Source organism: Brassica napus, chromosome A9 (genome assembly GCF_020379485.1).
Source record: "Brassica napus cultivar Da-Ae chromosome A9, Da-Ae, whole genome shotgun sequence".
In the NCBI taxonomy this organism is placed as follows: Eukaryota; Viridiplantae; Streptophyta; class Magnoliopsida; order Brassicales; family Brassicaceae; genus Brassica; species Brassica napus.
In genome coordinates this window covers 7,828,523-7,839,638 of record NC_063442.1, presented here as the reverse complement: position 1 = coordinate 7,839,638, position 11,116 = coordinate 7,828,523, and the positions used below count along the sequence as shown (strand labels likewise).

The window sequence follows — 11,116 nt, the reverse complement described above, 5'->3', positions numbered from 1 at the left end:
AATTTCATAATCGTGAAGCCAAATCAAATATCTAATCCCGTCTTGTGATGTTCCATTTATCATCATACACTGACGTAACTTTAACTCTAAGAAGTCGATTGTTTGCTGATTCTATATTAGGTTTGGTTTTTGTCTTTTTCAAAATATATATTTTATCCAATCAAGATTTAGGTAAAATAGATTTTTATTTTGTAAAGAAACCATATTTTAAACTATTTTACTATTTCATACATAGAAACCAAAATCCATATTTTTATGGTTTCTATGCTGACTACACGACTACTTTCATCTTTTTAACAATTAATCATTTTACATATATAAAATCACATCAAACATTTTATAAAACAAACAAAAACTCTCAACAAAATAATCTTCTCTACAAATTAAGGTATTGGATTTTTCTTTATGTAAGGTCTACAATATTTTAAACTTTTAATCAATATTTGGACCATAAATCTTATAGCAAACTTTTAATTTTATACTTATAAGTATTATATATTTATTACAATGGAGTTTAATTTTGTATTATAAAAATCAAGATATTATTTTATTTTATAGTATTTGAATTACATAAATTTTATACAGTTTAAACTAGTTATAAAATTTAATTAAAGTTTTTTAGTCTGCTAAAATAATAAACTAACTATTAATTGTGTACTATTTAATATGTGTAGAATTAAATTGTACTTTTAAAATATAACTATTGATATTTATTTATAATATTAGAATTATAGAAGATTATGAAAAGATGTTTTATGTTTAGTTAGTTTGTTTTAAAATTTTAATTATTAATTGTGTATTGTCATATATATGAATGGTGATTCATTTGTAGTTTGCATTATTTTTATTTTAAAATAATTTTATACAATAAATAAATGTATTAATATGTGGTGATTTTTGTTTCATTTTCATAGTAAGTAACATTTTATCATTAATTTTAATCATTTTCCATTGCAAAAAAAAATAATAAACAAATTATAGTTAAATATCAAAATTAAAAACCAAAAATCACTACTCACGTTTTTTTTAAAATACTAAAATTACAGTAAAATAAAAAATCAAAATATAGAATAATTATTTTAATTGTTTTATTTAATTAATTTTATTAATTAAAAACAATAGCCAAAAACTAAAAACCAGATTAAAAAATCACTATTTTTATTTTTCAAAAAAGAAAAACTAAATCATACTGCAAAAACAAAAAAAAAACAAAAAATTAAAACCAAATTCCAAATATTAAAAACTAAAAGCCAAACCATACAAATAATCAGAGATTAACGGGGTGGTATTGGATTCGGGAATTTGAAAGAATTCACAAGTAATAATTTTTGCAGTATTTTAAAAGATTTTATGAGATTTTAATGCAATTGAGTAATTCTTATGTTTACTTTTTATCATGGAATTTAAAAGAATGTAAATAAATTTGATGGAATACAAGTGATAATACATTAACGCTATGAACTAATGATAACAACAAAATACAAAACTAGTAGCTCTTGGGAAATTTTTTTACCAAAAAAAAAACTTTTGGGAAAATTTTACCTTTTGTAGATAGATTTTTTTTTTGCTTTGAGAAGTGATAGATACATGATAATATATATAGGAGAAGTAATCTAAAAAAGTTTATACAAAAGATGGATAAGAACTAGTTTATAGTTGTTTTATGATTGTGCTTGATTGAAATTTAATCAAACAAAATGCATTTTTTTTTAACTTACGTACTATTCTTGATGACAGAAATGAAAAATGTGAGAACACGTTCACGAACATGCCAAATGTTCACGAACGTACAGTTCGATTGACAAGATGATGCTCGATGATGAACAATTTCTTCGATATTGAAAGTCTCCGTTCTTTGAAAATAAGAGAGAGACAAATTCCATCATAAAAGCAAGGAATTGATCCTTTGTATTTTTATATTACATTTCCATTAAATTCTTTTCAAATAACATTCCTATTAAATTTACTAAATATTGAATAACACTAGAATTTAAAGGAATTGATAAAATACATAATTGAATAACACAAGAATTTGAAAGAATTGGTAAAATACACAATTGAATAACACTAGAATTTAATGGAAACTATAATTCCTTCAAATTCTATCAAATTTCTAAATCCAATACCCCCACCTAAGTCTTTTGATTGATTTGACAATTAACAACTTCACATTCTCCGCATATCTCACCAATTATATAATTTTTTAATGTAAACTAAAAATTAAGTTTTAAATTGAAATATAAGATTTTATATTGTTGGACAAACTAAAATCGCGTATTAAACAAAATCAAACATAAAATCCAAACTTCTGATTGTTAGAGTTCCCATGCCCGTTTTTTTTCTTTATACTGTACACAGAGCCGGTCCTGAGATTAACGTATTCACTTAAGGCCGCAATCGAAAAGAGAAAAAGTGGCTGGTTTTATACATTTTTCAGAAAAATTGGCTGTTTTTAAAAGCTATATTTTCCAGTGAAATTGGTGGTCGCAAGCGGTTGCTTGCTTTGCTTGGCCTTAAGGCCGTCTCTGACTGTACAATAGATTTAACATTCAAATTTTCATGAACTCGAGAAATAAAATTTTAGAATCTTAAACCATGTTATATACAACACTTAGATTTTTTTATAATTTACTAGGGATTTTGTCCGGGCTACGCCCGGGTTATTCAAATAACATTGTATTTAATAATATTTATATTACAATATATTATTTCTATGTTATAAAAATATAAATAGTAAATTGAATTAGAAATGAGTAAAACTTACAATTTTTTTTATTATCTAAAATATCTATGGGATGAACAACTAAAATGAATAAATTTTTTGTTAAACCTTAGTTATTATCCAAAATAATTTTCTTACATATTTAGGTTATTAAGAAAATATATTATTAATCTCCACATTCCATATTTCTTTGTTATATGTATAATTTATATCATATTTATGTTTTTATTTATATGTTTATTATTTTATAATATATTTATTCATGATTATAATCTGTTTTTCACAATTATAATAAATAACGCTAATTTTAAAAAATCATTTCTTTAAATAAAACTATTTTTAAAATTTTTTTGTATATGTTAAATACACTGAAAATTATATGAAAATATTATTATTACTATATTTTTTGTCAGCAATTATTATTACTATATTATTTGTTTAGTTATAGACAAAAACAAATATCTCACAATCTAGCTATACTAAAATATTATTCTGGACTAAAATTCAGTGTAAAATGATAATTAAAATATTTTCAATAGATATTCACAATTTATTTAAATTTTATTATTATATATTAGTTGGTTTTAAAATTACTATTTAAAAATACAATGAGGTTATTACACTGTTATTAAAAAATAAATTTTTATATACCAATTAGGGAAATTTTGAATATATTTTCAGTCCAAAACTATGATCCAAAAACATTATTTAGAACACGGTAAGATGAATGAAAACACAAACACAGATATAAACACATTTGTTTTGGTGTGAAATCTAAGGAATACCTTCAAAGTCATATCCATCTAGATTCCCATGTACACAACGTATTAAAGACAAAACTTGATACTTTACCTACAGCTGTACAACAATAAATGGAGCTTTGGCATTATTTCTATTGTCGTAATGGAACATATTCTTGAGGAGGATAGCCAAAATAATTATTAAAAAGAACAAAAGATCTTACTGATACTCTTATGTCCATTCTCACCGCACATAAAGAAAACAAAATTGTAAAAACAGGTAAACTAAGAGAAGTTCATTGATAATCTAGCTGGTGCCTCTCAGTCTAATATAAGAGGACATATCACAGGTTAGATCGCAGTGCAGCTGGTGAAGGAAAAAAAATTAAAGAACTAATTGTGTAGGAGAAAAACTTGCCATTAAGTCCAGCCATGACAACAGCTTGAACTATTCATCAAAATTGAGCTTCTGCCATAGAATGAAAGGGGAAATAAGCGAAAGGATTCCAAAATCTATTCATTTTACCCAAACAGTCTCCCCTGAAAAGTTGCAACCGAAGAAATGCGGAAAACCCGTTAACATAACATCATAGAGAGAGAGTGGAGAAGTATCCGTCATGATATTACCTGAGATTGAGAGGCACGTTCATGATGCAAAATATTTGAATGGGGTGGTTGCTTTGATTTTCTTCTTTACCGGCTCAAACCAATCTTGGAGTTGAGTTCCAAAAATCAAGTTTTGCTCAAGACTCTTGTTTCTTTTCTTTAAGCACTTGATCGGGTCAGGTTGCAAACTGATTGTTGGTTTCAGATAGTTGGCAAAGGATGTAGATCCACTTCTGATTACATCAAAGAGGGCTGCTTTGGTTTTCGACCGGTTATCGTTTATCTTCTACATCACATTTTAAATCCATCAGCAAAGACATAAACATATATACGGCGACTGAGAAAACGTTACGTGCAACCAAGGAACAAACACAATAGCTTGGTTTCATATTAAAACGTAGTACCTGAGTTAGTGAAGTTTGTGATGATTCAACCATCAATAATTATTGGAATTTCCATCGAGAAGATATATCAGGTTCGGGGGACAGCTTCAAAACACTCCCTCGAAAAAATAGTATGAGAAGATATATCATGTTTCCAATCATCTTTAAATATATCATCACCAAAGTGTCATCAATTTAATACAGAGAGACGATGACAATATCATACCTATTTCGTCGATAGGCTCTTGCCAAATGTAGGATCCAAAACTCGATGGCTTTGTTATCTGCCAGATCTCTGCTAATGAAGAGGCACAATAAATCATACCTCAGATCCAAGAATCAAATACAAATACAGACGAAACCCTTTAGGTGACAGCATTCAACCTGTTTTCGTCATCTTTCATATTCTCAGATTCATAGTCTGATCTTCTTTCTCTGATTTCGTTCAGGGCTTCGTTTGCTCTCTAGAAAGTTTAGGGTAGTAAAATAAATTAACTATCTAAGATGAAAAATAAGAGTGTAATAAAATCGAGTCTTACCGAGACTTACCAGAGTTTCGAACCGATTTCATCGCCAGTAGAACAGAGGTTGTCGAATATGGTTGAATGTGAGCTTCAATGAAAGGGAGGTGAAAGGATAGCTTCCTCATCTAGATTGGAGAAAATATCGTAATTGAATGAGTGTGAGTGCACAGTGATAAATACAAAGAAACTGTGAATTGTAGAAATCAGAAACGATGATTATTAAGGGGAAGAGCAAGAGACGACTCAGATGTGTGTTTGTAAGGAAGCTTGGTCTGGTAAAAATGGGCCATAGCTTTCCAATTTAAGACGCTCACGTGAATTGGCCCACAAAAAAATCTGTTTCGAGTAACAATGACATGGCAATTTAGAAGCTCTTGATTGGTTGATTTAATTAAATGACGTGGACACTCTCTCTATTGAGCATATCTTGCTTTTAGTATAGGTTAGATACAGCCCTAGTTAAGTCATTCACTCAATGCACTTGGAGCTTCCTTTAAGTACATTTTATCAGTACATAGATTAATCAAATCTTTCACCTACCAAATAGTCAATTGTTTTCTTAGAGTAAAAATGATCGATGCTATCCATTGGCATGTATATATTGATGAGACTCGGACATAAAACTCCCACACCTAACTTGAAGTCATCATTAAACATATATCCACTTCTTTTCCTTTTCTTTAATTAATCTGCACATAAGGTAGCGTCTATCATTCATTTTGTGTTCTCTCGTTACTAAAGTAATTAAATAGTCTTACGGTTACAAAAAAAAAGAATTAAATAGTCTTACGTACTAATAGTTTTTTTTCAACGATGTAACCGCTCGCAAAAATGAAAAAGAAGACGAACGAGAAGAGAAACCCTAACATGGGACAAGCTAAACAAGCCAAGAACGATTCTCCGCTACATGAGCAGTGTACTACTATTTTGTCTTCAAATCAAAGTATGCATATGTGTGTAATGTATAATATATATTAACTGTTTCTAAAATTTCTACATTATTTATCAAGTTTTTATAGAAAATTATTTGGAATGTAGATGAAAATTTTGTTGAGATAGAGAAAGAGAAGACTATTGCGTTGATAAATGCATGGGAAGAGAACGAGAAGGCGAAAGCTCAGACCAAGTAAGATTTACAAAAATATACCGTAGTTTTTTTTTTTTTTTAAATATCAACATTGAGTTGCATTAGAAATAGTAACTAACAAACTTTCACACATATATTATATGAAAATATGTTGAAAAGATAATTATATATGTTGTACTATAGGCGAGAATAAAACGTATATATCTGATAATATAGATATATTTTGTTATTTAAATTTTTAAAAAATATTTATCAATTTAAACAGAGCGTACAAAGAACTTTGCTCCATTGAAGCATGGGAGAACAACATGAAGACATCTCTAGAGTTAGATTTGAAGAAAATGGAGGTATATTATTATATAGTTAGCATTCATGATGAAAAACAAAATCATAAGAAATTATGTATTAGTATTTAAAATTTTATAAATGTGATAAATAAGTATATTTTAAAATACAATAAATCAGACATTAATGATATGTTTCCTTTTTAACCCTAAAAATGGTCATGTGAAATAATTATGAAGGATTAAACATTTGATTGTTAATAATTAGACATAACTTCTACTCCTTCCGTTTCTAAAACTAAAAAATTTTTTAAAAATTTACAAAGATAGATTTTCTAAAATTTTAAGGTACTTTGTTAACTAATGCTAGTAAATCATATGCTTTTAATAAAAATTAATTGAGAATATTCAAATTGATTAAATTTTTTTGGTTCATAGTTATAGACACTGCATACTAGAAAATAAATAATATAGTTAATCATAAACATTAGTTATGTTCTTAATAATCGTGAAAATCTAAAAAATCATATTTTCGAAAAGAGAGAGAGAGTACTATACACATTTTTTATTAAAACGATTTTAGTTATTTTCTACATTTATTCCTTTTCAGGAAAATTCAGAAGTGGAGCAAGCTGAGTATTCAAAAAGATTCAAGAAAAAAATACCAGAAATTGAAAAAATTGCAGAAGCGAAAAGAGAAAAAATTGAGAAACTAAAGGAGCAAAAGTCTATCAACTTGAAAAAAATGAGTGAGAAGCTAAGTGCAACTCCAAATGCTTATCCACCCAAAACCAAAACCTGTGGATGTTTCTAGAACATGTCTTATGGTTCAATTACTGGCCCATTAAATAATCAAGTAGACTTTGCTCGTGGTTAAAGGGGAATATATATATATATATATATATCCAACAAATAATGGAAAATCTATGTTGACATTTTAAAGCATTGATGTATCTTTCATGTGTATATAATATGGTTGCACCTATGGTAATTGCTATTTAATCTAATGACTCATGCAGTTATGCTCAATTTCTCTGATAAGATCTAAAAATTCTTTTGTCATTGTAGATTAGGGATGCGAAAATAAATCTAAGAAATCGTTTTAGTGAAGGAATAATCTTTGATTTTTGAGAACTTCTGAAGTACAACCAGTGACAAATCTTGAAACCCATAATCATAGATCAAAATTGTAAGCAGTCTTCACAGAGAACTTATGGATGAGACAATCGAGGGAGCTAACACATGGCCAAACCACAGACAAACGAAACCTTCTATAGTTAATCGCCCAGGAAAATAAGAGACCACATCTTCATACACCGACACGACAAAACTTCAAAAAGCTCCTAAGCCATTGACCGGAAGAGGCGATGACGGAGAAACAACGACATAAAAAACAGAATGAAGCATCATGAAGGATAACATCTTGATCAGATCTGAAAGTAAAACACAAGGAGCGAATCATAACAAACCCATGATTTGATCACTTCCGAAAAAACAAGAAAAGCCAAAGATAGAACTAGGAAATATCTGATATACCATGGATTTTACCATTTTTAGACCAGATGTAAGTCTTTATTAAGTCTATTACATGTGTTTGGAATCTATTTTATTGTGTTTTCAGGTGCATGTATGTTTTGGAAAACTTTGCAGATTTTGGAGGTTTTTGAGATGCATGAATGCACAGATGCGTCAGAAGTTTAGCTATGGATGAAGACCTACCTACGGTACGGTTGAGCTTATATTTAGACACAAGATAGAGATTTGAGTTAAATTTCCAATACCACCGGTTTGAGGTCCATATAACGGTTAGATTTGAAGTTATGCTCATTTTACTGAAGAATGGTCTGTCTGACGCGTGAGAGGAAGCCGTTGGGGAATCAACTAGTGTCGAACGACACCCCTCCAAATCAGGCCGACGAGTTTGAGGAAGATCCAAGAATTTCAGTTTTTTTTCCAAAAGTTTCCCTTATTTACAAAAGACTCCAAAACGTGTTTAAATCCTATATTATGTTTTAAGTCATTGTTGACAGTTATACTTGAAGTTATTCTAGAGATAAGAACTTAGGATTGGAGTGATCAGAACAAATTTATTTTAAAGCATTTTATTCAGATTTCAATTATGTTTTTCATGATTATGTCTAAGTAATATTATTGTTAGACTTAGGGTTCATCTATGATTGTTTTATGAATTGTTAACTGTGATACTGTTAGAGAAATCATAGGTTCTTTATCTGTGTTAAAATCTTATTTCTATGCTCAGGATTGTTCGCCCTAATCTTAGATCCTAGGACAATTGGCACAAGCGAGAGCATGGCCCATCTTTTGAATAAAACTTAGATAAATTAAACAACTAGGCATATGAGAGTGAACCTAGGTGGTTAGGGAACATATAAAACCTGCGCCTAAGGCTTGTTTAAAGTTGGCATGGATTAATTCGCGAAAGTAAAAATCTTTGGCTTATACATTAGATAACCATGAAGTGAGAGCTGACTGATTATAACTTGAGTTGAGTTCAGATCTGTTATAAATGATTTCATGATAGTTAAATAGATTACATTTCTAACACTGAACAACATTCGGAGATGGAAAACATTTCAAAACCCTAGGAGAGGCGGCTGCGATGGCGATCTAGAACATGATCTCCTTTGAGATCGTGATCTTCACATAATCTTACGTTCTTTGGCGTGAGATTACCAGGAGCGTGCTGATATTTCGTTGCTGTTACGTTTTCTCCATTCGAAGACGTATCATTCATCATCGTGATCTCTACTCCTTATGAGATAGGGATTTTCACGGAATCGCATCACTCATCACCGGTTCTCCTTGATACACACGACGATCACCATTGACAAGCCTTTGTTGATCGCTGGTGTTAAGGTGACCTTCTATTCGATTTGAACTTTCTGTCGCGTGATCTACAAGACAACTACTCTGTTACCCTAACGGAGGATGAGTCGTCCACGTTCTGCTCATATGGCGGATCTGAAAGGGAAAGGGATTTGCTACGAGGAAGATGACGAGCCCATTCAATTAACAGATCAGGGAGATTCTCCCACCATCCGCGATTACAAGCTTTCTCTCATCGGCAAGGTACTGAACCCTAAGAAACAGTCTGTGGTGAAGCTCATCCAGACCATGCCAGCGCAGTGGGAGATGCAGGACAAAATCACTGCTAATGATCTTGGTAATGGCAAGTTTCTTCTGAACTTTGCGACAGAAGAGGATCTACAATCTGTCCTTAGGCAAGGTCCCTTCCACTATAACTTCTGCATGTTTGTGTTAGTTCGTTGGGAGCCAGTGGTTCACGATGAATACCCTTGGATCATCCCGTTTTGGGTCGAGATCACGGGCATTCCTCTACATCTCTGGACGATTGGAAATCTCAAAAACATTGGGAAAAGACTAGGCCATATTGATACGGTGGAACTGTCTGCAGGACGCATGCTTATTGATGTTGATACTAGGAGGCCTCTCACTTTCAAGAGGAAGATTGCATCGCCAGAAGGTGATGAAGTTTGGATTCAGATACATTACGAGAGGCTATTCAAGTATTGTAAGACCTGTCGAATGCTTACTCACGAGGAGGCTCTTTGCCCAACGAAGGTAACGCCTTTGGCAGTCCAAGGAGAGCGATCTGATGTTTTCTCCAGGGTACAGCTCCCGGCAAATGTAGAATCTCGACAGTCTTTGCTGCGAGATAAAGAGAGAGAGAGAGTAGGTATGGCAGAGATGGCTATGGCAGAAGAGATCGCCGTAGTAGATCACCTCTGAGGGAGCGTAGGGCAGATGGTGGTTTTATGAATGATGCTAGGGTAGCTTACTCACGCCGTGATGTTTCTGGAGATAGAAATGCAAGGCAACAAGGAGGCAAGGTAAGAAAGCTAGCTTCAGAATACACACGTCAGAGCTCGCGATATGCGCCTTACGGGAAGCAGAGGCCGACGGTATGGAGGGCAAAGGAAAGGTCCCCGGCACGCGAGGTGTATAATGCGGACAGGAGTGGATCTCTCGCCCATGGAACGCATATGCGTTTTACTGGCGAGCCTTCTGTGCATCATTCTGATGATGAATTGGTCCATAAGAGCAGTGGGAAGAGGATTGCAAGTCAAATTGTGACACCGGCTAGGCATGACAATGATGATAATGTCACAAAACGTCCTCGCGTCTCTCCCCGGTTGTTGACTTTCTCTCCTATGGAGAAAGCTTTGCCGGTTGATGCTCAGATTATTGGAGCTCTAAATGACATGGAAATTGTTGACCCAATCAACACAGAGGAGGAGCTACATGATCAAGAGATGCTGGCGGAAATTCAAGAAGATGACATGCTGGGGGAGGATTTGATGGACATGGAGGCAGGATCTACGAGCAATGTGCAACAGGTTGAGCGAGTGGGAGACGTAAATGCACGGGTAAAGCTGAGAACATCATCTTCTTATAAGAGTGGTGGGAGATCTGGATTCCCTTTGGGGTTACAGAATAAGAAGGCGGGTTTCTTTCGTCGAGGATCCCCGCTGGTGCGTCGCTCGTCTTCAAGAGACAACGCACATCTAGGAAAACAACGATCAGGGTCGCGTAAGAGTTCGAGAGGCAGTGCACGTAAGGTGAATGGTCTGGAGGGGTCCAAAAACTCCTCCGGAAAGCATCCATGAAGATAATCAGCTGGAACTGTAGAGGGATAGGGAACGACCTCACAGTTCGACGCCTTACGGAGATGTGTCAGAAGCATCGCCCAGGACTTGTGTTCCTTTCTGAGACGAAGAATAGGAAGCC

General features: G+C 32.5%; 2 protein-coding genes and 1 long non-coding RNA gene across 7 annotated transcripts; 2 read left to right on the top strand and 1 right to left on the bottom strand.

The window, feature by feature from the left end:
* Window positions 1-3,490: 3,490 nt before the first annotated feature.
* On the bottom strand, window positions 3,491-4,933 carry LOC106450927. Of its 3 annotated transcripts, none has more exons than XR_001289471.3 (4): window positions 4,836-4,933; window positions 4,473-4,746; window positions 4,090-4,354; window positions 3,491-4,002 (listed from the first exon to the last, which is right to left on the bottom strand). It is a non-coding gene; the product is annotated as an uncharacterized LOC106450927 (long non-coding RNA). The 3 variants fall into 3 exon arrangements; XR_001289475.3 differs by having other exon boundaries at window positions 3,491-3,931; XR_007316205.1 differs by having other exon boundaries at window positions 3,491-3,931; window positions 4,473-4,749; window positions 4,836-4,920.
* Window positions 4,934-5,599: 666 nt separating this feature from the next.
* On the top strand, window positions 5,600-7,375 carry LOC106377695 (remorin). Of its 3 annotated transcripts, none has more exons than XM_013817957.3 (5): window positions 5,600-5,675; window positions 5,819-5,918; window positions 6,014-6,101; window positions 6,328-6,409; window positions 6,957-7,375. In XM_013817957.3, exons 2-5 carry the CDS (start codon window positions 5,843-5,845, stop codon window positions 7,158-7,160), a joined length of 450 nt encoding a protein of 149 aa, XP_013673411.1. In that variant the 5' UTR covers window positions 5,600-5,675; window positions 5,819-5,842; the 3' UTR covers window positions 7,161-7,375. The 3 variants fall into 3 exon arrangements, with proteins under 3 accessions (XP_013673411.1, XP_013673407.1, XP_048595666.1); XM_013817953.3 differs by having other exon boundaries at window positions 5,603-5,675; window positions 5,816-5,918; XM_048739709.1 differs by lacking the exon at window positions 5,600-5,675 and having other exon boundaries at window positions 5,807-5,918.
* Window positions 7,376-9,319: 1,944 nt separating this feature from the next.
* Window positions 9,320-10,117, top strand: LOC106378461 (uncharacterized protein At4g02000-like). Its single transcript, XM_013818584.3, has one exon. The coding sequence runs from the start codon at window positions 9,320-9,322 to the stop codon at window positions 10,115-10,117; it is 798 nt and encodes a 265-aa protein (XP_013674038.2).
* The last annotated feature ends 999 nt before the right edge of the window (window positions 10,118-11,116 follow it).

Bases quoted from the DNA above. Each gene is read 5' to 3' on its own strand.
- LOC106377695 (XM_048739709.1), top strand. From the start codon at position 5,807: ATGAAAAAGAAGACGAACGAGAAGAGAAACCCTAACATGGGACAAGCT. The intron at 6,102-6,327 runs GTAAGATTTACA...CAATTTAAACAG, and splicing joins AAGGCGAAAGCTCAGACCAA to AGCGTACAAAGAACTTTGCT. The intron at 6,410-6,956 runs GTATATTATTAT...ATTCCTTTTCAG, and splicing joins TAGATTTGAAGAAAATGGAG to GAAAATTCAGAAGTGGAGCA.
- LOC106378461 (XM_013818584.3), top strand. From the start codon at position 9,320: ATGGCGGATCTGAAAGGGAAAGGGATTTGCTACGAGGAAGATGACGAG.